This window comes from Chlorocebus sabaeus, chromosome 8 (genome assembly GCF_047675955.1).
Source record: "Chlorocebus sabaeus isolate Y175 chromosome 8, mChlSab1.0.hap1, whole genome shotgun sequence".
NCBI lineage: Eukaryota > Metazoa > Chordata > Mammalia > Primates > Cercopithecidae > Chlorocebus > Chlorocebus sabaeus.
In genome coordinates, this window is record NC_132911.1 from 122946214 (window position 1) to 122972638 (window position 26425).

The following is a 26425-nucleotide window of genomic DNA, read 5'->3' on the forward strand; positions in this document are numbered from 1 at the left end:
GAATCACAAGGTCAGGAGTTCGAGACCAACCTGGCCAAAATGGCGACACCCCATCTCTACTAAAAGTTCAAAAATTAGCCAGGCATGGTGGTGTGTGCCTGTAGTCCCAGCTAGTCAGGAGGCAGAGGCAGAAGAATTGCTTGAACCCGGCATAGGTTGCAGTGAGCCCAGATTGTGCCACTGTACTCCAGCCTGGGTGACAGAGCAAGACTCCATCTCAAAAAAAAAATGAATAAAAAGAATTTGTGGCCAAGTACGGTGGCTCATGCCTATAGTCCCAAGACTTTGGGAAGCTGAGGCAGGAAGATCACTTGAGACCAGGAGTTCAAGGCCAGCCGGGGAAACATGGTGAAACCCCGTCTCTATAAAAACTGCAAAAAATAGCTGGACGTGGTGTTGCATTCCTGTAGTCCCAGCTACTCAGGAAGTTGAGGCAGGAAGATCACTTGAGCCCAGAAGGTCGAGGCTGCAGTGAGCCATGATCGCACCACTGCACTCCAGCCAAGGAGACAGAGCAAAACCTTGTCTCTCAAAATAAAATAAATAAATAAAATAATTGAATTTGCAATCAACACAACTTTTAAAATTATGAACCATTAAATTAGATCAACTTTTTTCGCATGTAAAACTTGTCTGTCATGCTTTCAGCCATTCATTCTCTAAGACTGTTTTAGAATGACTCAGTGGATCACAGTGCTTCAGTGAAGTTCAGGAAGGACCCCCATTAGGTTATAATCACACTTTGGTGTTTAGAAGCTTACATCAGACCTTCAGTCAGGCTTTATGTATATTCCTTTCAAGTATAACGGCATATTATTCCACAGCTTTAGTGCAGATGTTAGAGAAAAAGATCTGTTCTTGTTTTATTTATAGGGCATAAGAGGAACTGTAATCCTAAATGTTATTAGCGGTGAAGTGTATGGAGTGTGGCTGGCCTTTAAGCCAGCCCTGGGGCAAATGGCACAGCTTAGTATAAAGCTAAGAAGGAAGTGGGGTACAGCAGTTACAGTCCTGCATGGGCTTTGCTTTGCATAGATCTGGTTTGCTTAGTAGCTGTGTGGCCTTGGGCACAATTGTTAACCTCTCTCAATTTTAATTTCTTCCTCTGTGAAATGGTAATATCATCTTTGGTATTGAGTACAGTCATTCACGTCCTTGTTAACTTACTTGTTTTTCCAAGTTTGCATTTCCCACCCATTTGTAGCATTGTATCTGATGTTAAGGAAATTAAATGTAAGCGTTTCTGTTGTTTTAATTGTGCTACTCTATGAAAGTGACAGCTGCAATTGGAAATCTTGGTTTCACAGGTCAGCTGCAAAGGTTACCTGTGGTCTTTTAGCTGGAGTAGTCCACTGTTACTGAGGCGGAAAATGGTAATAGCAATGCCCAGCGCTGGTTGTAGGGTAGGCATGCTTTCCAAGAGCCAACTCTTGTCTTCAAGGAATTTATTCAATGTTTTCCCTATTTAGAAAGGATTTCTCTTTTTTTCTTCTTTTGTGTGTGTGTCGTTTTGGGTTTTGCTTTCTGTGTTTTTATTCAGTCATTTTTTATTATATGGCTCACTTTTGATAGGTTTGGTAATAGATTTTGTACACTCTCCCAGGAAAACTTTTTAGCCATGTATATAATGGAATTGTCACAAGTTGGTAACAGTTGTTGCATTCTGGAACTGTTAGATGTTAATGGCTCAAAAATAGTTGTTTTCCCCTGTGATAAGCTTATTACCACTTTATACCATGCTTGAAGGAAGCAAGAATGCATTTTGATAAAGAACTTATTTTCTAGATGTATTTGTTGTAGGATATTGAGTTTGCTATGTATGTCTTCTGGGTTTTATTAAGAAATTAAATTTACATTCATGATAGCTTCAGCAGTTTTTTCTGAACTTTCTAGCTTTGATATAAATAGTGAAATAAAAATATAGTATCTAATAACAGATACAAAGTACTAAATACTTGCCTCATTCTATTCCGGGAAAATAAGGAGATTTTGATTTTCTGTTTTTTTTCTGGAGAGGAAAAAATACCATTTTTTGCGGAACTTTAAACAGAAGATTCTAAATTTATAGTCCCTTTTGTAGGGGAAGGGTACTAAGGAAAGACACATTTTAGAAAATAGAGCTATTTAAAAATCCTATGCAATTAAGCATGTTTCCCTTCATCCCCCCCAAGTATAACTGGCACACATTTGATCATTTGCCTGTTATGGACATCACTTAATATATTTTTATTTTTAAAAATATTTTCTATTTCAATAGCTTGTAGGGTGAAAGTGGTTTATTATTACATGAATGAATTGCATAGTGGTGAGATCTGAGATGTTAGTGTAACAGTCCCCCAAGTAGTATATCCCTCCTTCCCCTCTCCTCACCCACTCCCGAGTCTCCAGTGTCTGTTCTACCACTCTATATACCTTTGTGTGCCCATAGCTTGGCTCCTACTTACAACTGAGAACATACAATATTTGGTTTTCAAATAATAGGTGAGTTACTTCACTTAGAATAACGGCCTCCAGCTCTATCCACTGCTTAATATCTTACATGTCCTCAGCTATATTTTCTGGCCCCATATTCATTTGCTTATTTGACCTTAATGACAATTCTTTATGGATAAGTATTCTTGTTCTCATTTTTACAAATGAGAAAACTGAGGTTCAAAGTGGTTGTCATCCGTTTTTCTTGCTGCTGTTACTGTAAACCAGGATCCCCCTATACACAATGCAGCTTTTTTCTTTTTCTTTTTTTTAACTAGTAGATGGAATTTTGACCCTGAACCGAAGAGCAAAGCATGGGCTTAAGACAAGAATGTGAGATATAGTCACTCGTAGGGGGTGCGGGGGGGCCGGGGAAAAAAAAGCTCTGCTTGAGGCTGAGGTTGCCTAAGGAAAAGGCAAACAAGTGGGCAGTGCTCTGGGGCGTGTGAGCATTGATAAGATTGGTGAAAGAGCAAGAGCACATGAAGGCAACTCAGAAAGAGGCTGGGTTCATCTGCTAGTAAGTAGAGGCCAGGAGCCTAAGGCAGAGATTCACAAATGGTGGTCCTGGCCAGAAGAGCAGCAGCATGTGGAAACATGTCAAAAATGGACATTCTCAGGTTCCACTCTGACCTGCTAAGTCAGAAACTCTGGGAGGAGGACTCAGTTGTCTGTGTTTAAACAAGCTCTGCAGGTGGTTCTGATGCAGGCTGACATTTGAGAACCACTGACTTAGCAGAAATGATCTGGGCAGTCAAATGCAATGAGTGAGCCTTGTGGGAGCCCTTCTGCGCACATCCAGTGCACATCCCACACCTGGCACAAATTGGAATAGTATACTCAGGATGGCCAAATACAAATATAGGTACAGCTCTCCAGGGATTGGGAAGATTTACTGAGTAGTTGGCCCTATACTAGGCCCTGGGAATACAGTTGTGAAAAAAGAGATCTAGCAGTTGCTCTCAAAGAGTTTGTTGTAGTAGACAATGTAAGTAAAGAAACTGTTACATAATTGATGCATCAGTTAATGTTATATTAGTTGCCAAAAAGGAAAAGCCTAGCGTGCCAAAACATAGGTGTCATCTCAGCTCCACTGGGAAGCAGACTCTAAGATGGATTTAGAAGTACAAGAGTTTTGGTTTGGGGTTTTTGTGCTTTTCGTTGTTATTGTTTGTTTAAGGAAAAGGGCAGATAACACTTGTAAAAGAAAATAAAGGAGGAAGTGAGGAAGTAAGATCAGGAAGAAAACCAAGAATGATACATTCCACAAAGTCTTGACCAAATCCATACAAAACTTCAGAGCACAGCCTGTCCTTCGAGAGTTGTGTGTTGGGCACGAGTGGCCAAGCACTAGTACCTCCACTGTGCTGTCACTAGTGGGGATGGGGGATATCCAGGAAGAATGTGGCCTTGGCTCACGCATTGTAGCAGATCCCAAATCCACTGAAGCCGGAGGCTGTCAGCTACCTGCACACCTCACAGCTAAACATCAAGTTCCTTCCTGATGGAAAATGTGTGCAGTGCACAATTAGATGCTCCAGTCTTTCATCTCATACTGCAGATCCATTTCTCCATGTGCATCTGGGGAGTCGCTCCTCCAGGGTTCCAGTGTGCTTTTCTTCCTGAAGACAGACTTAAAGGAGAGAGGCTAGAGGGATACATGACATCTCCGTTCATTGGAGTTGGTCTCAAGGCCAACTGGTACTCATCTTCCTCTTGCACTGACCATTTTACATTCCTTTTCTCAGCTTTCCTGTCTGGTGTTCTCAGTGATTTCCTGGTGGTGAATCCAAACTCTCATTCAGGAGAGAGTGAGGGCACCTAGCAACCACATCTGCTTTGGGCCAGCATTGCTACACTTGTTTGTTTTTAGTCACAATTGGCAGAGAGACTTCCGAGAAGATCTCAGGTAGATACCTGAGGTCTACATGTAATTCCTCTCGCCCTCCTGTGGCACATACACTAGGGCAATACATGCTCTTTACTGCCATCCTGACTTCCAGCAGCTCTGCCTTCTCTTGGTGTTTAGTGGCAACTACCTTTATCTAGATGGTAACTCCTCTTCTTGCCTTTTTGTCCCTGGGCAAAAGAGTCCAAAGTGGCCGGGGGGTAGCCATACCTTGTAGCTCGATGGGACTATTGCTGTATCCTCTGTCAAGAGTACCCCTTTGGGGACAAGGACCCTTGACCATGAAAAACCTAGAGTTGTGGAGGCAGAAATCATAAAGGATTTCAGCAGGTTATTAGAAGTGATGACAACTGGAGAAACTCTTGCTTTTACCCCTAAGTTTCCTTTCTTCCAGTGGAGACACAATAACATGTAGGAAGCTCTTTTTCAGTGTATCTACTGCATCCTAAAGGATGACCCCCATCCTCACAGACTAGTGCCTCCAAGCTATACCTTCAGCCAGCCGTTCCTTTGTGCTATCAGGCCAGGCCAGCAGCTTCTAGGTGGTGCAGTACGTGATGCAACCAACCCAGGGGTAGGCACCCATTTCCACTCAGGCTTTGCTGAGTAGTAGTTTCCTTGATCAGAGACAGAGTGAAAGCCTGTGAGTGAATGTGGTCTGTAAATCATTGGATATAGCTGGTGGCTCAAGCTCTAAGAGTCAGAAAAGCAAATTCATAAATCGATGCCCTAGGTAATTCTATTTTCGTGAGAATAACCATTACGGGTGTTTATTTTTGTGAGAGTGAAATATTTTGCCCTCCAGGAAGGTAGGAGCTCAGTTTTCACTTACTACAGGTGACTGGTTGTGTTCCCCTTGAAGATAATCCCCTATCCGGAGCTCAGAGTTAGTCTCTGTTGCTGACAGTTCAACATTCAGAGGAAGCAGTGGGTAGATCATCTTTGGCAATAAGGAAACCATGTTCTTGGGCCTTTCCATGGCCACTTTCTCTGACCATGGGTACTCTGTTTATGTGCCCATAATGCCAGGTATGGGGTGGTTGATGACAAAGGATTGCTAACATCAACTGGAAGGGTCCTTTTGGCTACGTAGCATGCCAAAGCGATGCTTCTGGTAAGCATTACCAAGTGACAGAAAGATCTTCACATAGTATGCCTAATCCCGTATCCCTTCCTTGTCCCTGAAGCTTTGATCTGTTTTATCCAATGGCCCTGACAAGTACAGTAGGCTATTTGCTATTGATAATCAGTCTATGTATATTCTCACTATGGGCCTCTTTTCTTTCCTTCTTTTTTTTTTTTTTTTTTTTGAGACGGAATCTTCCTCTATCGCCCAGCATGGAGTGCAGTGGCAGGATCCCTGCTCATTACAACCTCCACCTCCTGGATTCAAGCGATTCTTCTGCTTCAGCCTTCTGAGTAACTGGGATTACTGGCATGCACCACCATGCCCAGCTAATTTTTGTATTCTTAGTAGAGATGGGCTTTTGCCATGTTGGCTAGGATGGTCTGGAACTCCTGACCTCAAGTGATCTACCACCTCGGCCTCCCAAAGTGCTGGGATTAAAGACACACGCCACTGCACCCAGCCATGGGCCACTTTTCTTTCTGAGCGAAGTGTGTGACATGTATCATCACTCAGCTCTACCAACTGGGAAAATATTCCCTAACCAGTCTTTTGAAGCCAACTCTGAATGTGGCTATAATGCACATACAATACAGCTGCTGTCCCTTTCCACCTTGCAAGCACATAGGAGCCAACTCTTCCAAAAACAAAGCTCAGGGTTTTTTTCTCCTTCAGGTGGGCATAAGGAAACCCCTCTTCCCTGTGGCCATAGGTATGAACTGAGGAAGGAGAGCAGTTCCACTCTGGTGAATAATGTGAGAGCCTAGGCTACCTGCTCATGCAGTTAACTCTTGTTAACTGGTCTTGCTCAGGTCAATATATGTGTCCTTCCTATCACAAGGAGACAGCTGCTGGCCCACCTGACTTTTTGAGTTAGTGGCTTCCATGGAACCCAACTCAAAATAAGCAGTTCTGGATGCCTGGCCACTGGTGTCTCATGATCAAGTGTTTCTTTTCTACCAGGTCTAGTACTAGGAGCTGCTTTTCAAAGACTTGTCGCTCTCTAGTGCAGGTTACTAGAGGCTCTAAAACTCCAGGAACCTCCATCGTGATTTTCACACTGGAATTGCCATAAATTCCATACTATGTACTTTCTCCCAACACCAAGAGTATATATGACCCTGGCTGGATAGGATGACCGAAGCGTACAGAGTGAGAAGCGCAAGAAGTGTATTGGGAAGTAACACCTATAAAAGATGAAAGGCGAAATAATAGGATTGGACAGGAAAGCCTTGAAACCACAATTCAGATACTTCTGAAAAGGAGGGAGGAAGAAGCAAAATTGGCAGGAATAGAGAGAGAGGGGGGAAAGGGCAAGCAGTAATTGCTTGTGGGCAGAATCCTTTCTGGCAGAGACAGTACTATGTGTAAAGAGTAGCATCCTTGAGCTATAAAATGCTTCCTAGGGACCAAAATGAGGTGAATGTGGGTGACATTGAAAAAGGTATGTAATGGTGGAGAAATCAGGGGATCACATCATACCAAGAGTTGCAGGTCCTGTCATCAAATCTCTTTATTACAAGATCAACTATTTCTGATGATTCACCTCAGTAAGTTAAATGAGTGCCTAAATTTTTCTTACTACAACCTATCATCATTTCATTTAGCCATTAAAAATGATGACATTTGAATTTGGGGTTTGACCTTCATCAACTAATATTTGTTGAATAAACACATGTATTTGAGCATCTCTGCTATAGATTAGACATGTGGCCAGTAACACTTTTCTTAAATCTTTTGAAGGCATTTGTGAATCAGTTTACAAATGAGAGTTACTTAATAGAAAGCACATCTTTGTAGTTCTTACGTACTTAAATGTGAGAACAATTTATTTTTTATTTATTTTTATTATACTTTAACTTCTAGGGTACATGTGCACAACGTGCAGGTTTGTTACATATGTATACATGTGCCATGTTGGTGTACTGCACCCATTAACTCATCATTTACATTAGTTATGTCTTCTAATGCTATCCCTACCCCCTGCCGCATCCCCACAGTAGGACCCGGTGTGTGATGATCCCCTTCCTGTGTCCAAGTGATCTCATTGTTCAATTCCCACCTATGAGTGAGAACATGCGATATTTGGTTTTCTGTTCTTGAGATAGTTTGCTCAGAATGATGGTTTCTAGCTTTATCCATGTCCCTACAAAAGACAGGGACTCATCCTTCTTTATGGCTGCATAGTATTCCATGGTGTATATGTGCCACCTTTTCTTAATCCAGTCTATCATTGATGAACATTTGGGTTGGTTCCAAGTCTTGGCTATTGTGAATAGTGCTGCAATAAACATACATGTGCATGTCTTTATAGCAGCATGATTTATAATCCTTTGGGTATATGCCCAGTAATGGGATAGCTGGGTCAAATGGTATTTCTAGTTTTAGATCCTTGAGGAATCGCCACACTGTTGTCCACAATGGTTGAACTTGTTTACAGTCCCACCAACAGTGTAAAAGTGTTCCTATATCTCCACATCCTCTCCAGCACCTGTTGTTTCCTGATTTTTTTAATGATTGCCATTCTAACTGGTGTGAGATTGTATCTCACTGTGATTTTGATTTGCATTTCTCTGATGGCGAGTGATGATGAGCATTTTTTCATGTGTCTGTTGGCTGTATGAATGTCTTCTTTTGCGAAGTGTCTGTTCATATCCTTTGCCCACGTTTTGATGGGGTTGTTTTTCCCTTGTAAATTTGATTGAGTTCTTTATAGGTTCTGGATATTAGCCCTTTGTCAGATGAGTAGATTGCAAAAAATTTCTCCCATTCTGTAGGTTGCCTGTTCACTCTGATGGTAGTTTCTTTTGCTGTGCAGAAGCTCTTTAGTTTAATTAGATCCCATTTGTCAATTTAGGCTTTTGTTGCCATTGCTTTTGGTGTTTTAGACATGAAGCCCTTGCCCATGCCTATGTCCTGAATGGTATTACCTAGGTTTTCTTCTAGGGTTTTTATGGTTTTAGGTCTAACATTTAAGTCTCTAATCCATCTTGAATTAATTTTCATATAAGGGGTAAGGAAAGGATCCAGTTTCAGCTTTCTACTTATGGCTAGCCAATTTTCCCAGTACCATTTATTAAATAGGGAATCCTTTCCCCATTTCTTGTTTTAGTCAGATTTGTCAAAGATCAGATGGCTGTAGATGTGTGGTATTAATTCTGAGGGCTCTGTTCTGTTCCATTGGTCTGTATCTCTGTTTTGGTTACTGTAGCCTTGTAGTGTAGTTTGAAGTCAGGTAGTGTGATGCCTCCAGCTTTGTTCTTTTGGCTTAGGATTGTCTTGGCAATGTGGGCTCTTTTTGGTTCCATATGAACTTTAAAGCAGTTTTTTCCAATTCTGTGAAGAAAGTCATTGGTAGCTTAATGGGGATGGCATTGAATCTATAAATTACCTTGGGCAGTATGGCCATTTTCACAATATTGATTCTTCCCATCCATGAGCATGGTATGTTCTTCCATTTGTTTGTGTCCTCTTTTATTTCACTGAGCAGTGATTTGTATTTCTCCTTGAAGAGGTCCTTTACATTCCTTGTAAGTTGGATTCCTAGGTATTTTATTCTCTTTGAAGCTATTGTGAATGGGAGTTCATTCATGATTTGGCTCTGTCTGTCTGCTAATGGTGTATAAGAATGCTTGTGATTTTTGCAAATTCATTTTGTATCCTGAGACTTTGCTGAAGTTGCTTATCAGCTTAAGGAGATTTTGGGCTGAGAAGATGGGGTTTTCTAAATATAAAATGATGTCATCTGCAAACAGGGACAATTTGACTTCTTCTTTTCCTAATTGAATATCCTTTATTTCTTTCTCTTGCCTGACTACCCTAGCCAGAACTTCCAGCACTATGTTGAATAGGAGTGGTGAGAGAGGGCATCCCTGTCTTGTGCCAGTTTTCAAAGGGAATGCTTTCAGTTTTTGCCCATTCAGTATGATATTGGCTGTGAATTTGTCATAAATAGCTCTTATTATTTTGAGATATGTTCCATCAATACCAAATTTATTGAGAGTTTTTAGCATGAAGGGCTGTTGAATTTTGTGAAAGGCCTTTTCTGCATCTATTGAGATAATCATGTGGTTTTTGTCTTTGGTTCTGTTATATACTGGATTACGTTTATTGATTTGCATATGTTGAACCAGCCTTGCATCCCAGGGATGAAGCCCACTTGATCATGGTGGATAAGCTTTTTGATGTGCTGCTGGATTCAGTTTGCCAGTATTTTTTATTGAGGATTTTTGCATCTATGTGCATCAGGGATATTGGTCTAAATTTCTCTTTTTTTTTGTTGTATCTCTCTCAGGCTTTGGTATCAGGATGATGTTGGCCTCATAAAATGAGTTAGGGAGGATTCCCTCTTTTTCTATTGATTGGAATAGTTTCAGAAGGAATGGTACCAACTCCTCTTTGTACCTCTGGTAGAATTCGGCTCTGAATCCGTCTGGTCCTGGACTTTTTTTGGTTGGTAGGCTATTATTGCCTCAATTTCAGAGCCTGCTATTGGTCTATTCAGGGATTCAACTTCTTCCTGGTTTAGTCTTGGGAGAGTGTAAGTGTCCAGGAAATTATCCATTTCTTCTAAGTTTTCTAGTTTTATTTGCGTAGAGGTGTTTATAGTATTCTCTGATGGTAGTTTGTATTTCTGTGGGGTCGGTGGTGATATCCCCTTTATCTTTTTTTTTTTTTTTTTTTGAGACGGAGTCTCACTCTGTCGCCTAGGCTGGAGTGCAGTGGCCAGATCTCAGCTCACTGCAAGCTCCGCCTCCCGGGTTTACGCCATTCTCCTGCCTCAGCCTCCCCAGTAGCTGGGACTACAGGCGCCCGCCACCTCGCCCGGCTAGATTTTTGTATTTTTTTTAGTAGAGACGGGGTTTCACCAGGTTAGCCAGGATGGTCTCGATCTCCTGACCTCGTGATCCGCCCGTCTCGGCCTCCCAAAGTGCTGGGATTACAGGCTTGAGCCACCGCACCCGGCCTTATCATTTTTTATTGCGTCTATTTGTATCTTCTCTGTTTTCTTCTTTATTAGTCTTGATAGCAGTCTATCAATTTTGTTGATCTTTTCAAAAAACCAGCTCCTGGATTCATTGATTTTTTGGAGGGTTTTTTGTGTCACTATCTCCTTCAGTTCTGCTCTGATCTTAGTTATTTCTTGCCTTCTGCTAGCTTTTGAATGTGTTTGCTCTTGCTGCTCTAGTTCTTTTAATTGTGATGTTAGAGTGTCAATTTTAGATCTTTCCTGCTTTCTCTTGTGGGCATTTAGTGCTATAAATTTCCCTCTACACACTGCTTTAAGTGTGTCCCAGAGATTCTAGTATGTTGTATCTTTGTTCTCATTGGTTTCAAAGAACATCTTTATCTCTGCCTTCATTTCGTTATGTACCCAGTAGTCATTCAGGAGGAGGTTGTTCAGTTTCCATGTAGTTGAGCGGTTTTGATTGAGTTTCTTAGTCCTGAGTTCTAGTTTGATTGCACTGTGGTCTGAGAGACAGTTTGTTATAATTTCTGTTCTTGTACATTTGCTGAGGAGTGCTTTACTTCCAACTATGTGGTCAACTTTGGGTAAGTGTGATGTGCTGAGAAGAATGTGTACTCTGTTGATTTGGGGTGGAGAGTTCTGTAGAGGTCTATTAGGTCTGCTTGGTACAGAGTTGAGTTCAATTCCTGGATATCCTTGTTAACTTTGTCTTGTTGATCTGTCTAATGTTGACAGTAGGGTGTTAAAGTCTCCCATTATTATTGTATGGGAGTCTAAGTCTCTTTGTAAGTCTCTAAGGACTTACTTTATGAATCTGGGTGCTCCTGTGTTGGGTGCATATATATTTAGGATAGTTAGCTCTTCCTGTTGAATTGATCCGTTTACCATTATGTAATGGCCGCCTTTGTCTCTTTTGATCTTTGATGGTTTAAAGTCTGTTTTATCAGACTAGGATTGCAACCCCTGCTTTTTTTTGTTTTCCATTTGCTTGGTAGATCTTCCTCCATCCCTTTATTTGAGCCTATGTGTGTCTCTACATGTGAGATGGGTCTCCTGAATACAGCAAACTGATGGGTCTTGACTCTTTATCCAATTTGCCAGTCTTTGTCTTTTAATTGAAGCATTTAGTCCATTTACATTTAAGGTTAATATTGTTATGTGTGAACTTGATCCTATCATTATGATATTAGCTGGTTATTTTGCTCGCTAGTTGATGCAGTTTCTTCCTAGCATCAATGGACTTTACATTTTGACATGTTTTTGCAATGGCTGGTACTTGTTGTTCCTTTCCATGTTTAGTGCTTCCTTCAGGGTCTCTTGTAAGGCAGGCCTGGTGGTGACAAAATCTCTAAGCATTTGCTTGTCCGTAAAGGATTTTATTTCTCCTTCACTTATGAAACTTAGTTTGGCTGGATATGAAATTCTGGGTTGATAATTCTTTTCTTTAAGAATGTTGAATATTGGCCCCCACTCTCTTCTGGCTTGGAGAGTTTCTGCCGAGAGATCTGCTGTTAGTCTGATGGGCTTCCCTTTGTGTGTAACCCGACCTTTCTCTCTGGCTGCCCTTAACATTTTTTCCTTCATTTCAACTTTGGTGAATCTGACAATTATGTGTCTTGGAGTTGCTCTTCTCGAGGAGTATCTTTGTGGCATTCTCTGTATTTCCTGAATTTGAATGTTGGCCTGCCTTACTAGGTTGGAGAAGTTCTCCTGGATGATATCCTGCAGAGTGTTTTCCAACTTGGTTCCATTTTCCCCCTCACTTTAATGCACACCAATCAGACGTAGATTTGGTCTTTTCACATAATCCTATACTTCTTGGAGGCTTTGTTCATTTCTTTTTACTTTTTTTACTCTTTTCTCCACACTTGTCTTCTCGCTTCATTTCATTCATTTGATCTTCAGTCACTGATAATCTTTCTTCCAGTTGATCGAGTTGGTTACTGAAGCTTGTGCTTCAGTCACGTAGTTCTCATGTTATGGTTTTCATCTCTGTCAGTTCTTTTAAGGTCTTCTCTGCATTGATTATCCATTCATCCATTCTTTTTTCAAGGTTTTTAGTTTCTTTGTGCTGGTTACATAGTTCCTCCTTTAGCTCTGAGAAGTTTGATGGACTGAAGCCTTCTTCTCTCAACTTGTCAAAGTCATTCTCCATCCAGCTTTGTTCCATTGCTGGCGATGAGCTGCGTTCCTTTGGAGGGGGAGATGCGCTCTGATTTTTTTGAATTTCCAGCTTTTCTGCACTGCTTTCTCCCCATCTTTGTGGTTTTATCTGCCTTTGATCTTTGATGATGGTGACGTACTGATGGGGTTTTGGTGTGGGTGTCCTTTCTGTTTGTTAGTTTTCCTTCTAACAGTCAGGACTCTCAGCTGTAGGTCGGTTGGAGTTTGCTCGAGGTCCACTCCAGACCCTGTTTGCCTTGGTATCAGCAGCAGAGGCTGCAGAAGATAGAATATTGCTGAGCAGCGAGTGTTGCTGTCTGATTCTTGCTCTGGAAGCTTCATCTCAGGGGTGTACCCCGCCGTGTGAGGTGTCAGTCTGCACCTAGTGGGGGGATGTCTCCCAGTTAGGCTACTCACAGGTCAGGGACTCACTTGATCAGCAGGCAGTCTGTCCATTCTCAGATCTCAGCCTTCATGCTGGGAGATCTACTGCTGTCTTCAAAGCTATCAGACAGGGGCATTTACATCTGCAGAGGTTTTTGTTGCTTTTTGTTTAGCTATGCCCTGTCCCAGAGGAGGAGTCTACAGAGGCAGGCCGACCTCCTTGAGCTGCGGTGGGCTCCACCCAGCTTCCTGGTGGCTTTGTTTACCCACTTAAGCCTCAGCAATGCTGGCACCCCTCCCCCAGCCTCGCTGCTGCCGCCTTGCAGTTAGATCTCATACTGCTGTGCTAGCAATGAGGGAGGCTCCGTGGGCAGGGGACCCTCCGGGCCAGGTGTGGTATATAATCTCCTGGTGTGCTGTTTGCTAAGACCCTTGGTAAAGCACAGTATTAGGGTGGGAGTTACCCACTTTTCCAGGTGTTGTGTCTCAGTTTCCCTTGGCTAGGAAAAGGGATTCCCTTCCCCCTTGTGCTTCCCAGGTGAGGCGATGCCTTGCCCTGCTTCACCTCTGGCTGGTCAGGCTGCACCAGCTGACCAGCACTGATTGTCCGGCACTCCCCAGTGAGAGGAACCCGGTACCTCAGTTGAAAATGCAGAAATCACCCGTCTTCTGTGTCACTCACAGCTGGAGGCTGGAGCTCTTCCTATTCGGCCATCTTGGGCCTATTTTTTTTTTTTAAGACAGAGTCTTGCTCTGTTGCCCAGGCTGGAGTGCAGTGGTGCAATCTCGGCTCACTGCAAGCTCCGCCTCCCAGGTTTACACCATTGCCCTGCCTCAGCCTCCCGAGTAGCTGGGACTACAGGTGCCTGCCACCAGGCCCATCTAATTTTTTGTATATTTTAGTAGAGACACGGTTTCACCGTGTTAGCCAGGATGGTCTCTATCTCCTGACCTCATGATCCGCCCGCCTCAGCCTCCCAGAGTGCTGGGATTACAGGTGTGAGCCACCATGCCCGGCCAGATGTGAGAACAATTTCTATGAACAGTATCATTTGCTGTATGTCCATTTACAAAGGCAGTGCAATGCTCTCCTTTGTAATATTGCTATAACAGTAATAGAAATCAATATAGGTTTGATAGAAAAGACTTCAAACGGAACCCTTACACACTGTTGGTAGGAATGTAAATTAGTACAGTCATTATAGAGAACATTGTGGAAGTTCCTCAAAAAGTTAAAAATAGAACTACCATATGATCAAGCAATCCCACACCTGGGTATATATCCAAAGGAAATGAAATCAGTGAGATATCTGCATTCTCATATTCATTACAGCCAAGATATGGAATCAACCTAAGGGTCACAGAGCAATGAAGAAAATACAGTATATATTCACAATACTAATTCAGCCTTTAAAAAGGCTGAAATCCTGTCATTTGCAATATAGATGAACATTATGTTATGTGAAATAAGTCAAGCACAGAAAGACCAATACCACATGATCCACTTATATGTGAAATCTTAAAAAGTTGAATTCACAGAAGTAGAGAATAGAATGGTGATTACCAGGGTATGGGGTAATGGGAGACTGGGGAAATGTTGGTCAAAGAATACAAAATTTCAGTTAGGAGAAATGAGTTCAAGAGATCTGTTACATAGCGTGGTGACTATAGTTAATAACAGTGTATTATTATATTCTTGAAAAATGCTTAAAAAAGATTTCAAATGTTCTCCCCACAAAAAAGATAATTATAGGAGGTTATTTATATATATATACATACACACACACTCAATTTAGCCATCCCACAATGTATAAATATTTCAGAACATCGTGTACATGATAAATATGTATTTTGGTCAATTAAAATTTTTTCTGAAAACTAAAGAAACGGGACTTTGGGACTAGACACACTACATGTTTTTCTTCCTCCCAAAGTTAATATTTGTGTGGCTTTAAACAGTCATTTAACTGAAAAGAAAGAAATTCTTTGTAAAATGGAGACAATAAATGGTGGTTATAAGGATGAGTAACAATGCATGTAAGGTACCTGATATGTGGGAGCTATTAAAAACAAACAGTGATGTGTTGATAGTATATTAATTCAGGTAAGACAATATGAACTGTAATAGTATTATGCTTCATATGAATGTCAGCAACATACAAAGAAACCTAATAAACGAGTTCTTATACTTTTGGTCAAAGTACGTGTTAGTAGTTTTTAATGAAATATATGAATATGTGTTATTGAATTCTATTATTAGTCTTCTGTATCTTTCAGTGGAAAATCTCTAATGATAAAAATAACTGCTCAAAAATAAAATTATGTAATGTGTATGAATACATATAATAACCATAATAAAAAGATGTTATTTAAATACTATTTTACTTGAATTTTAAAGACAGCATATGTTATGGCTTTTTTATATTATCCTAATTAACATTGATCTCTATGGCATCTTAATCCAAATTAAAATTATATATTATAAAATTCAGTATGTGGAAAGGTTTACCAATGTGCCAATTAAGATGGGTTGGTTGATTTCCACTTGGATTCTAATAGCCTGACATTTCTAAAGCAGCTAAGATAAACAGTGAATATAGTTAAGATTGTTTAATTAAATGTTTTGATCTTGCTAAACCTAAACGTCATCATTTAAAATAAGGAACAGAAAAATATCTTATTTTTTTTTTAATTGCAGATGTCTTCTCTCTCCTCTTTTAGGATTTTGCCTACCATTTTACAGTATTTGTCTTCTATTTTGGAGCCTTTTTATTGGAAGCAGCAGCCACATCCCTGCATGATTTGCACTGCAATACAACCATGACCCTGCAGCCGCTCCTGAGTGATAACCAGTATAACATAAACGTAGCAGCCACAGTAAGTATTCAATGAGTACCATTCACCAGCACTTCCGCTCTACTGTCAAGGCCTCCAAGAAACTCCTCAGGCAACATTCGTTTTCTTTAATGCTAGCCATTAGCATTAAATATATAATAGCTATTTATCTGTACAATAACCCTGTAAGCAAAGTGCCATGATCACCCCCAGTGTTGTGGGTGATTAAACTGTAGCACAAAGAGGTTGATGTTCATGTAAGATCATAGCGAACCAGTAGAACTGCTTGACTTTGTACAGCAATGTCTACTTTGCAAAAAGAATTGTGTTTTTTGCTTCTGATAACTTTCAGAGATGGTAAAGGAGATCTCCCAGTTTTGTTCTTTAGTATTCGATAGCTGCTTGCAGTTTATTTTTATGCAATGAATAGTTACTGTGGGCCTACCATTTATCAAGTAATTTTGCTGGGTGTTGAGGACAGGGTGAATAAGTTACAGTTCCTGCCATTAAGGAAAGTGCAGGTGAGTAAGGCAAATAGCCAGTCATTGTAGTAGATGATAGGCAGATGAAATACATTCCTTGGGGTATTTATTAAATTTTTTAAATCATCTAATTCATATACTGGAGTTAATTTGTCATTTTATATAGATAATTTGAAGAAATAATATATTTTTTGTTGTTAGAGATCATTTTTAAGATGTCAGAAGTCCAAATTATTTTCTGAAATATTGTGATATTTAATATAAGTATATGGCAAATTAGTGACCCTAATGTTTTATTATGTTCCCCAGGTAGCCTATAAATAACCTAGTACTCATATAGTCATTGAAATCTGTCTGGAGCAGCACTGTCTAGTAGAACTTTCTACAGTGACAGGAATAAATGGTGACCACTAGCCTCATGTGGCTGTTGAGCAATTGAAAATTAACTAGGCTGAGGAGCCATAGCTCATGCCTATAATCCCAGCACATCGGTAGGCTGAGGTGGGAGGACTGCTTGAGGCCAGGAGTTTGAGACCAGCCTGGTCAACATAGCAAAACCCTGTCTCTGAAAAAGGAAAAACAAAAAACAAACCAGAATAAAGAATTGGCCAGGCCTGGTGGCTTGTGCCTGTAGTGCTACCTACCCAGGAGCTCGGAGCCCAGGAGGTGGAGGTTGCAGTGAGCAGAGACCACACACACACACCACTGTACTTCAGTCTGAGTGACAGACCGAGACTCTGTCTGGTGGGGGGAGAGAAAGAGTGAGAAAGATAACTAGTATGACTAAGGAACTGAATTTTTAGTGTTATTTAATTTTAATAAATTTAATCACATGTGCCTAGTGGCTATCATGTTAGACAATACATATCTAGAGTTTGAGTTTTGAGGGGTAAAAGACAAATGGTTTCAAGACCTATTATAAGTTTCCCAAGTCTCTGGTAGGATTTGTCAAAATTTATTGAATGCCTGCAAAGAATTAGGCTGAAGGTGGGATTACAACAAAAAGGAGTCATGGTTTTAGCTTTGAAAGGTTTATAGTGTAGATTAGTGACTTTAACACTTGCTTATAAAAGAAATAAAAGTTTCATTTAATGAATTCTTACCTAAAACCCCAATAAATCTAGAATAAAAGTTTAGGTGCTGTAGTTGAAGTGGAGGAAGAGGGCCTTGAATGATCTTCATTCTCTTTTCATAAAGCTGCCTCTACCCACCGTATCATCCCTGAGGATCATAGGATCCTTGTGATCCAAAAATCACATTGGAAAACCCTTGGTTTTAACAGTTTTACAAAGCAAAGTTCAGAAACTTGACTTTTTTCCTTGCTATTAGTCATCAATTCCCATTGTATTTGCGTTTATATGTTTCTTACTTCTAGTCCCTTCTTTTTAATGGTGCAGGCTAGATTCTCATATCTTGGATCATTAAAGTAGCCCCACATCTATTGATAGTCACCCTAGAACCTTTCACAAGAATAGTAGCTGCTGAAATACTTAATGGTTGTCTGAGGTCCTTAATTTCTCACCTTTGTCCTAAGGGCCTAGTTTTCTGTGTTCTCCATCATGTAATTCTTTTCTGGCTGCTTCTCTTTTGTGACTTTGTCCCTGTTGTCCTTCCCTTTCTAAGTGAAGCTGTCTCAGTAAACCTCTACATGCTTCGAGTTCAGCATTACATCCCATTTTATCCATGTGCTCACTCCAAAGTAAATCTCTAGTTTGAGTTTTATTCTAACTAAAATGTATCAGCCATCCATTTGGGACATTAGATAGGAAAATTCCTTTTCCATAATAATAGATATCAAGCGCTATTGCTCTCACTCAGAAAACAATGTCTAGATTAGAAATGTATCAGAGAAACAATTAGCAGAAGGGTGGAAAGAAGAGCAGAATAGTAATTAAACTGTGAAAATGGTCTATAGGTGAATCTAGTATTCCTTCCCAGAGCTAGTTTCCTAGTTAAGAATCCCTGTGCTAAACTGCTTTTTCTTTGTCTTTTAGTTTTCTACGGGTCATAAGCCCCAAAAGGGTGAGGATGCTATCTACTGTTTGTATGTACGAAGTGCAGTGATATACACATAGTTGGTGCTAAAGAGATTCTCAGGACAGTAATTCACAGTAGAGTGTAGATTTGTGCAGAGGACTGTCTCCCATACAAGAGCAAGGCAACCTGACAATTCATTTCCACTTGTCTTAGTTGAGTTTTAAAGTTACCTTCCATCATCACAGAAATTATTTGATGAATCCTCAGGTTCTGATAGTTGCTGGCTTCCTTGGCTGTGAAGCCACTACGTGAATAGAACTTCATGCTGAATTTTTAAATACAGTGCCTGGGGATTCACAAACAAACACTTAATAAGTGAGCCCAGAATGTGAACAAATGTTCAATGTAAAGTCGTCCACAAATGAGAAAATTATTAGGGGCTAAAATGTTTAAAGGAAGTGGGGGGTAATTGTATGAGGGAATAAACAAGTTGTACAAATCATCAAATAAATCAATGTAAAATATTTTTGTAAGTGTTGAAGTGTTTTTAGGTAGATTGGTCAATCTTCATATGTTTGTTCTTGAGGACACTGCTTTTAAGTCGGTGTTGTAAATCTGATGTGAATTTTTGTTTCTTTTTTCTTAGATTTTTGCCTTTATGACGACAGCTTGTTATGGTTGCAGTTTGGGTCTGGCTTTACGAAGATGGCGACCGTAACACTCCTTAGAAACTGGCAGTCGTGTGTTTGTCTACTTTATATGTCTGATCAATTTGGATACCATTTTGTCCAGATGCAAAAACATTCCAAAAGTAATTTGTTTAGTAGAGAAAGAGACTATCAAAGCTCAAATTTTGGTTTATTTCATGGATGGAATGTTAATTTTATTATGATATTAAAGAAATGGCCTTTTATTTTACATCTCTCCCCTCCTTCCCTTCCTGAAAGTTTCCTTTTATGTCCATAAAATACAAATATATTATTCATAAAAAATTAGTATCCCTTTTGTTTGGTTGCTGAGTCACCTGAATCTTAATTTTAATTGGTAACTACAACTCCCTAAAAAAACACATTTCAAATAGGCTTCGCACTGAACTCTATAATTTAGTGTAAACCAGGAATTGGCACACTTTTTAAAAAATGGGCCAGAAGGTAAATATTTATGCTTCATGGGCCATACAGTCTGTCACAACTATAGCATGAAAGCAGCTGTACACAATACAGAAATGAATTGTTCTAATAAAACTTTATTTATAAAAACAAGGGGAGGCTGGGTTTAACCTGTGGGCCATAGTTTGTCGACCACTGGTGAAAACCTTAGTTATATATGTTCTGCATTTTCTTGAACTGATCATGAAAACCTATAAACCTAATAGACAAGCCACATAATATTTAGCCTCATTATGCAATAATCACATTGCCTTTGTGTTAATAGTCACATACTTACCTTTGGAGGAATGTATGGTTTCTCAGACTATCTCAGGCAGAGTCCTGGATGTAGGCAAAAGTAATTTATGAAGTAAACTTTAGTCGCTTAATCAAACTAATGATAGTCTAACAACTGAGCAAGATCCTCATCTGAGAGTGCTTAAAATGGGATCCCCAGAGACCATTAACCACTACTGGAACTGGTATCTAGCTACTTATGTCTTACTTTGAGTTTATGCTTCAGTATACAGTTGTTTTGCCCTGTGCATGAACATACCCATATTTGTGTGTGGATATGTGAAGCTTTTCCAAATAGAGCTCTCAGAAGAATTAAGTTTTTACTTCTAATTATTTTGCATTACTTTGAGTTAAATTTGAATAGACTATAAAGTTTTAGATTCTTGTTTTTGCATTAGCCCAGACATCTATATTGTTTTTGCACTGGTGACAGACAAAATCAGTTTTAAAATCATAGCCAGCACAAAAACTATTTCTGGCTAAATAGCACAGAAAAGTATTTTAACCTACCTGTAGAGATCCTGGTCATGGAAAGGTGCCAAAATGTTTTGAATGGAAGAACAAGTTAGAGTGAGGCCACAGTTCCCACCACACTAGGGCTTTTGTATTGCTCTACTCTTTCAGCCCTTTACTTTCTGGCTGAAGCATCCCCTTGGAGTGCCATGTATAAGTTGGGCTATTAGAGTTCATGGAACATAGAACAACCGTGAATGAGTGGCATGATCAGTGCTTAATGATCAAGTATTACCTATCTAATAATCATCTAGAAAGAACCCTGTTAGATCTTGGTTTGTGATAAAAATATCAAGACAGAAGACATGAGGAAATCAGGCATATGACTTTGTACTTACATCACATATTTTCTGTAATATCCTACTTCCTTGGTTTTCCCAGCTCCATACCACACACCTAAACCTGTGTTATGAATTACATATTACAAAGTCATAAATGTGCCATATGGATATATAGTCTATTCTAGTTGGAATCGTTTAGTCTGCTAGAATTTAGTTGTGAGATTTTTTTTGTTTCCCAGTATAGCAGTCTTCTGTTTGGTGGCATTAAATTGATTTCTTTAAAATGCTTTGGTGGCATTTTTGTAAATGGATTGCTTCTAGATTGTTACAAACCAAGCCTAAGACACATCTGTGAATACTTAGATTTGTAGATTAATTGCATTCTAGATTTGTGAGTTTGAGTGACAAAGGAGTTGAACAAAAATTATGGCGTTTAAGAATTTAACATATCTTAGCTGTAAAAATGAGAAAGTGTTGGTTGGTTTTAAAATCTGGTAACTCCTTGATGAAAAGAAATTTATTTTATACGTGTTATGTCTCTAATAAAGTATTCATTTGATAATCTTTGTGGTCATCTATTATACCATTCACTTTGACATTCAGTTAAAGGTTTGATATAAACTTGACAGCTTCTAGACTTATAATGTATAAAAAGTTGTTTTAAACATTTCTGTGTAAAAGTCTCTCAGGAATTGTCTTTTTTCTTTGATGAAGGTGAAAGAGGTAAGTCTTTGGAAGTAACGTTGCATAGGAAGTTTAAATGAGAATTCTGTTTTGCTGAGTGTGATGACTTATGTCTATATTCCCAAAACTTTGGGAAGCCAAGGCCGGAGGATCCCTTGAAACTAGGAATTCAGGACCAACCTGGGCAATATACTGAGACTTCATCTCTACAAAAAAATTTAAAAATTAGCTGGGTGCATGGTGGCACATGCCTCTCGTCCCAGCTACTTGGGAAACTGAGGTGGGAGGATGGCTTTAGCCCAGGAGATTGAGGCTCCAGCCTGGGTAACAGAGTGAGACCCTGTCTCACCAATAAATAAATAAATAAAATAAACTATCCATGCTAAAAAGAGAGAATTCTGTTTTACTTAAAAAGCATTTATACCACGTTTTATATGTTTCAAGCATTTCGTCAAATATTACTTCATTTACTCCTCATCATAACAACCCTATGGGGTGTATACTCATCCCATTTTAAAGGCTTGGAGACTAAAACACAGGTTTTACATCCATATCCAAAAATGTGATCTTTTCTTCACCCAAAGAAGTTTTAGCAGAATGTTCAGCAACATAACTATTTATGGTAAATGTCATATCTTATATCATTTTTGTCATAACAAAGGACTCATGATTTTAGCTGTAAGAATTTAAGCCAAACTTGCATGAGGGAGAAGAGGTTAGGCCACTTGCATCTAGAACGGTCCCTGAGTGCTTGACTACCTGAGTGTTTTTCCGCTTTGTCAATTCTGGCATGAACTATGGGGGCTTCGGTCTGCTGTATTACCTTACATTGACTCAGCCTTTTCCCAAATTATCCAGGCTTCCAGGGAAGCCTGGAACTGACTTCAGAAGGATTTTCCAGTCTGAGAGATGCCATTTGATCTTGAGCATGGACTATGAATTTCCACCTCTGAATACTCCAGAATCTGGAATTCTGGATCATTATCATGAAGGTTCTATCATTAACAACATGCCTCAAGTTTAATTGGTGAATCAGTGTCTTAGGTGGCAGCTTATTCATCAGGCAGGGGTCCAGAGTTTGGGGATAGCAATGATGCTTAACCCATTTATGCCTAGTGTTCTATTATTGGAACACTAAGCTTGTGGAAGTTACTTATATCCTACTGCTCAAGGTCATTGCCAAGGTCTGATTTTTCACAAAAAACATGTGCAACCTCCGGCATAAATTAGTTATGTTTAGTGTTTTGAATGTCCAACTTTGTGATAAAAAAGGATGTTAGTTACACCTTTATTGGGCTGTGCCCCTAGCAAAAGGACAATCCTAGTTCCTCTCTCTGGAGCACTCTTTTCCCAAGTTACTACTGAGCTGGCTTTCTCACCCTCTTTGGATCTTTGCTTAGTCATCACCTTTACAGTGAGGTCCTACCTCAGAACCACATTTAATCTTGAATCTCACAAGAGCACTCCCTGTTCTCCTTTTCTACATTTATATTTTGTATAGTGTATATGCATATAGCATTAATTTATATTTGTCTTTTCTACATTTTTGGATAGTGTAGATACACTATACAAAATATCTTCCTTTAGTGTCCAAGCCAATGAGCTGAGGCCATTCGTTCTGGGCAGTCCACAGGCAATGACTGCACATGGTGTTGGTATAAGGACTCATCGTTTCTAGCTAGTATGAGACTCCTCTATGGGCAATCTTTGTGCTGGAGCTCACTGCTAAATTGGTTGAGACTTTCTCAGAATGAGCACAGTCTGAGGCTCTTCCTACCTAAGGCTTTTAGGCTCTTACTTCTCCTTTCATAAGAGTCAAACCTGCATCAGGGGCAGAAAGATATATTTTGTATAGTGTATATGCATATAGCATTAATTTATATTTGTCCTCTTCACTAGAATGTAAGGTTTGCGTTTTGTTAATTTTAGACAGCAGGTTTTAACAGTTGTCTCCATTTTTAAGCATACATACTTTATACATGTGGAATATCTGAACTGGTGTCCACCTATTTTAAGTATTTGGTTGGTTCAAAAGTAATTGTGGTTTTTGCTATTGAATGTAATGGCAAAAGCTGCAATTCCTTTTGCACCAACCTATTAGTAAAAGTTTAATTTTGTGCTCATAAAATAGAGTTAAAATATTTCCTTTGTCACTCTGTAATTATCTTGCATATTTAAGTGCACATATTCCACTTTAGAGACCATAGGAATAGAATATTGGATTGGAGGGCATAAAACTGGACTATCTCCTTTGCTGTTTTGATGGAAGTGTCTATGTTAAACGCTAAGATGAAGTGTCTAACAGAGGCTGGCAGCCATAAGCATTGAAATTGGTTTCTCAGTAAGATGATAGGTATTCCATGTCTTCAGAATGACTACGTCGACTAAATCTCAAAGATTAACTCTTGGCCAAATATGCTTTCATAGAACAAATAAATTCTCAACAAAAAAAATATGATATTATGTACTTTTCCAATGTGGGATAACTAAGTTAGCCAGACTTCGTCTTGGTTTTTATTTTAAATTTAATAGTTACACTTTCAATGTGAATTAGGGAATTATAACTTGCACATCTATTGCATGATTTCATGGATATTATTCAGTATGAGAATAAATATTGTGAAAAAATAGTCCATTTAACATTTGTGGGACCTGAGGTGAGCCACTTAATTTATTCAAGCCTAAGTTATCTACCAGCGATGATGATGCGAGTCTGGGAGAGGAGGTCCTTTGGAAAGAAGAAGCCAAGATGCAGTTCAAAGTACAAGATGTTTGTTGGAGAAAATGCCTATAAAAGATAGGAGAGAGAGCACAAGTAGGAAAAATAATCTTTCTGCCCCTAATGCAGGTTTGACTCTTATGAAAGGAGAAGTAAGAGCCTAAAAGCCTTAGGTAGGAAGAGCCTCAGACTGTGCTCATTCTGAGAAAGTCTCAACCAATTTAGCAGTGAGCTCCAGCACAAAGACTGCCCATAGAGGAGTCTCACACTAGCTAGAAACAATGAGCCCTTATACCAACACCATGTGCAGTCATTGCCTGTGGACTGCCCAGAATGAATGGCCTCAACTCATTGGCTTGGACACTGAAGGAAGATCCTGAGGGCATCTGCAACTGGTGCTGACAGATAACTGCACTCCTTGTGGATGGTTATCTTTTGGAGATCTAAATAGCACACTTCATATAACTGCCACTCTTCACCCCTTCTACCAAATCAATCCACTTCTCCATGCATATCCTGGGAGCCACTCCTCAGTGGGCCTCTCATCCTGAGGGGAAGACTTTTAGAAAAGGAAGGTTAGTGGGTCAAACTCAGCCACATCACTGCGGTTGGTCTTGGGGCCACAACTGGTATTTATCTCTCTCTCCAACCATCCATTCTGAATTCTCTTAGCAGCTATCACCTACCTTTGCAGGTCTGGGTGAGTTATCTGGTGGTGCGACCCACACCCTCATTCTTGAAGGGTCTGAATCCAAGACAACAATAACTTTTTCAGGTGGGGGTCACTGCACTTGTCCATCCACAGTCATAATTGGGTAAGGAATTACCACAAAGGTACCCATGTGGATCACCTGAGTTTCGTACATATTCCTCCCTATTTCTATTGTGTAATAACAGCCCTACATACCTTTTTATCAGGATCAATCACCCCTGCAAAGAGGGCAACTCCTTCCTGCTTGCTTGGTGCTTAAAGACTCCAAAATGACTCAACAGCAGCCACAGCTTGTAGTTCAATAAAACCCTTGCTCTGTCCTAGAAAAGAACAAGCAGATCAGAATGGTAACCAAGCAGAACCCCAAATTGTAAGGATGGGAAGCACAAAGTCCATAATGAGTCATTGGAGTGATGGTAAATGAGGCCACTCCTGTTTTCATCTCTTTTCCTGGGCCGATTAGTTTTGGGAACACAATACTCTATAGAAGTCTCAAATTCAATGTGCATGTGGCATTCAGAAAATGGCACCCCACTGTCATGGGTATTGCCTCTGTGCTGGTGCTTCAAATGTGCTTTCAGCAGGCTATTCCAACACTATCAGGCTGGTTGATCCTGGATCATGCATTATGGTCAATGACCGCAGTCATGGGGCTATCTCCCTGGTTAGATGCTAAGTTGAGTGTGATTTCATGCTTCTGGAGCAAGCACTCCATAAGCCCACTGCACATGACTGTATATATTCTCACCTCGGAGCACTTTTATTCCACAAAAGTTTCATCAGATAAACTCAGAAAACATAGGGGTAAATCCCAGTGACCTTGGATTTGACCAGGGATTCTCAGGTATGACACTAAAAGCATAAGCAATCAAAAAACAGATAAATTGATCTTCATCAAAATTTTAAACTCTTTTTACATCGAAGGATACTGCAAAGAAAGTAAAAACTTACACAATGGGAAAAATTTGCAAATACGTCTGATAAGGGTCCAGTATCCAGAATACATAAAGAATTCTTACAACAAAAAACAAACAACTCAATTTAAAAATTTGCAAAACACTTGAATGGACATTTCTCCAAAGAAGATATACAAACAGCTAAAAAGCACATGAATAGATGCTCAGCAACATTCGCTATCAGGAATACGCAAATTAAAACAACAATTACCACTTCACCACCCACTAAGATGGTTAACTATAACTTTTTAAAGAAAAGAAGTCGGAAGCCTTGTACATTGCTCATAAGAATGTAAGATGGTGCAGCTGCTGTGGAAAATAAATTTGACAGTTCCTCCAAATATTTTGGGGGGCAAACAATAGAATTATATGACCCCGTAATTCCACTCCTAGGTATGTATTCCAAAGAATTTAAAACAGATACTCAAGCAAATAAAGCAAATACTATACGAAAATGGCTATTCACAACAGCTGAAAGGAGGAAACAATCCAAATCCCATCAATGGATGAATGGATGAACAAATGTGGTATATCCATAACATGGAATATTATTCAGCCATAAAAAAATGAAGCCCTGATACATACGACAACATGGGTGAACCTAGAAAACATTATTGCTCAGTGAAACAAGACGCACCAAAGAGGTCAAACATTGTGTGATTTTATTTATGTGAAATACACAGAATCAATAAATCTATATAGACAGCAAGCAGATCAGTAATTGCCAGGGGCTGGAAGGAGGAGGGATTGAAGAGTGACTGCTTAATGGATATTGAATTTCCTTTCGGAGTGATGAAA

The 26425-nt window shown here is 39.7% G+C and overlaps 1 protein-coding gene and 1 long non-coding RNA gene across 2 annotated transcripts in view; one reads left to right on the forward strand and one right to left on the reverse strand.

Moving 5' to 3' along the window:
- Positions 1–19103, forward strand: part of MAL2 (mal, T cell differentiation protein 2) — a 33368-nt gene extending 14265 nt beyond the window's left edge. The window contains exons 3-4 of the mRNA XM_008001429.3: positions 15745–15900; positions 18964–19103. Of these exons, the coding sequence (XP_007999620.1) occupies positions 15745–15900; positions 18964–19035 (228 nt within the window). The 3' untranslated portion in view covers positions 19036–19103. The remainder of the gene's footprint in view (positions 1–15744; positions 15901–18963) is intronic.
- Positions 1–22191, reverse strand: part of LOC140712241 (uncharacterized) — a 30427-nt gene extending 8236 nt beyond the window's left edge. Inside the window, exon 1 of the long non-coding RNA XR_012093748.1 lies at positions 22064–22191. This is a non-coding gene — a long non-coding RNA (uncharacterized lncRNA). The remainder of the gene's footprint in view (positions 1–22063) is intronic.
- Between the last annotated feature and the right edge of the window lie 4234 nt (positions 22192–26425).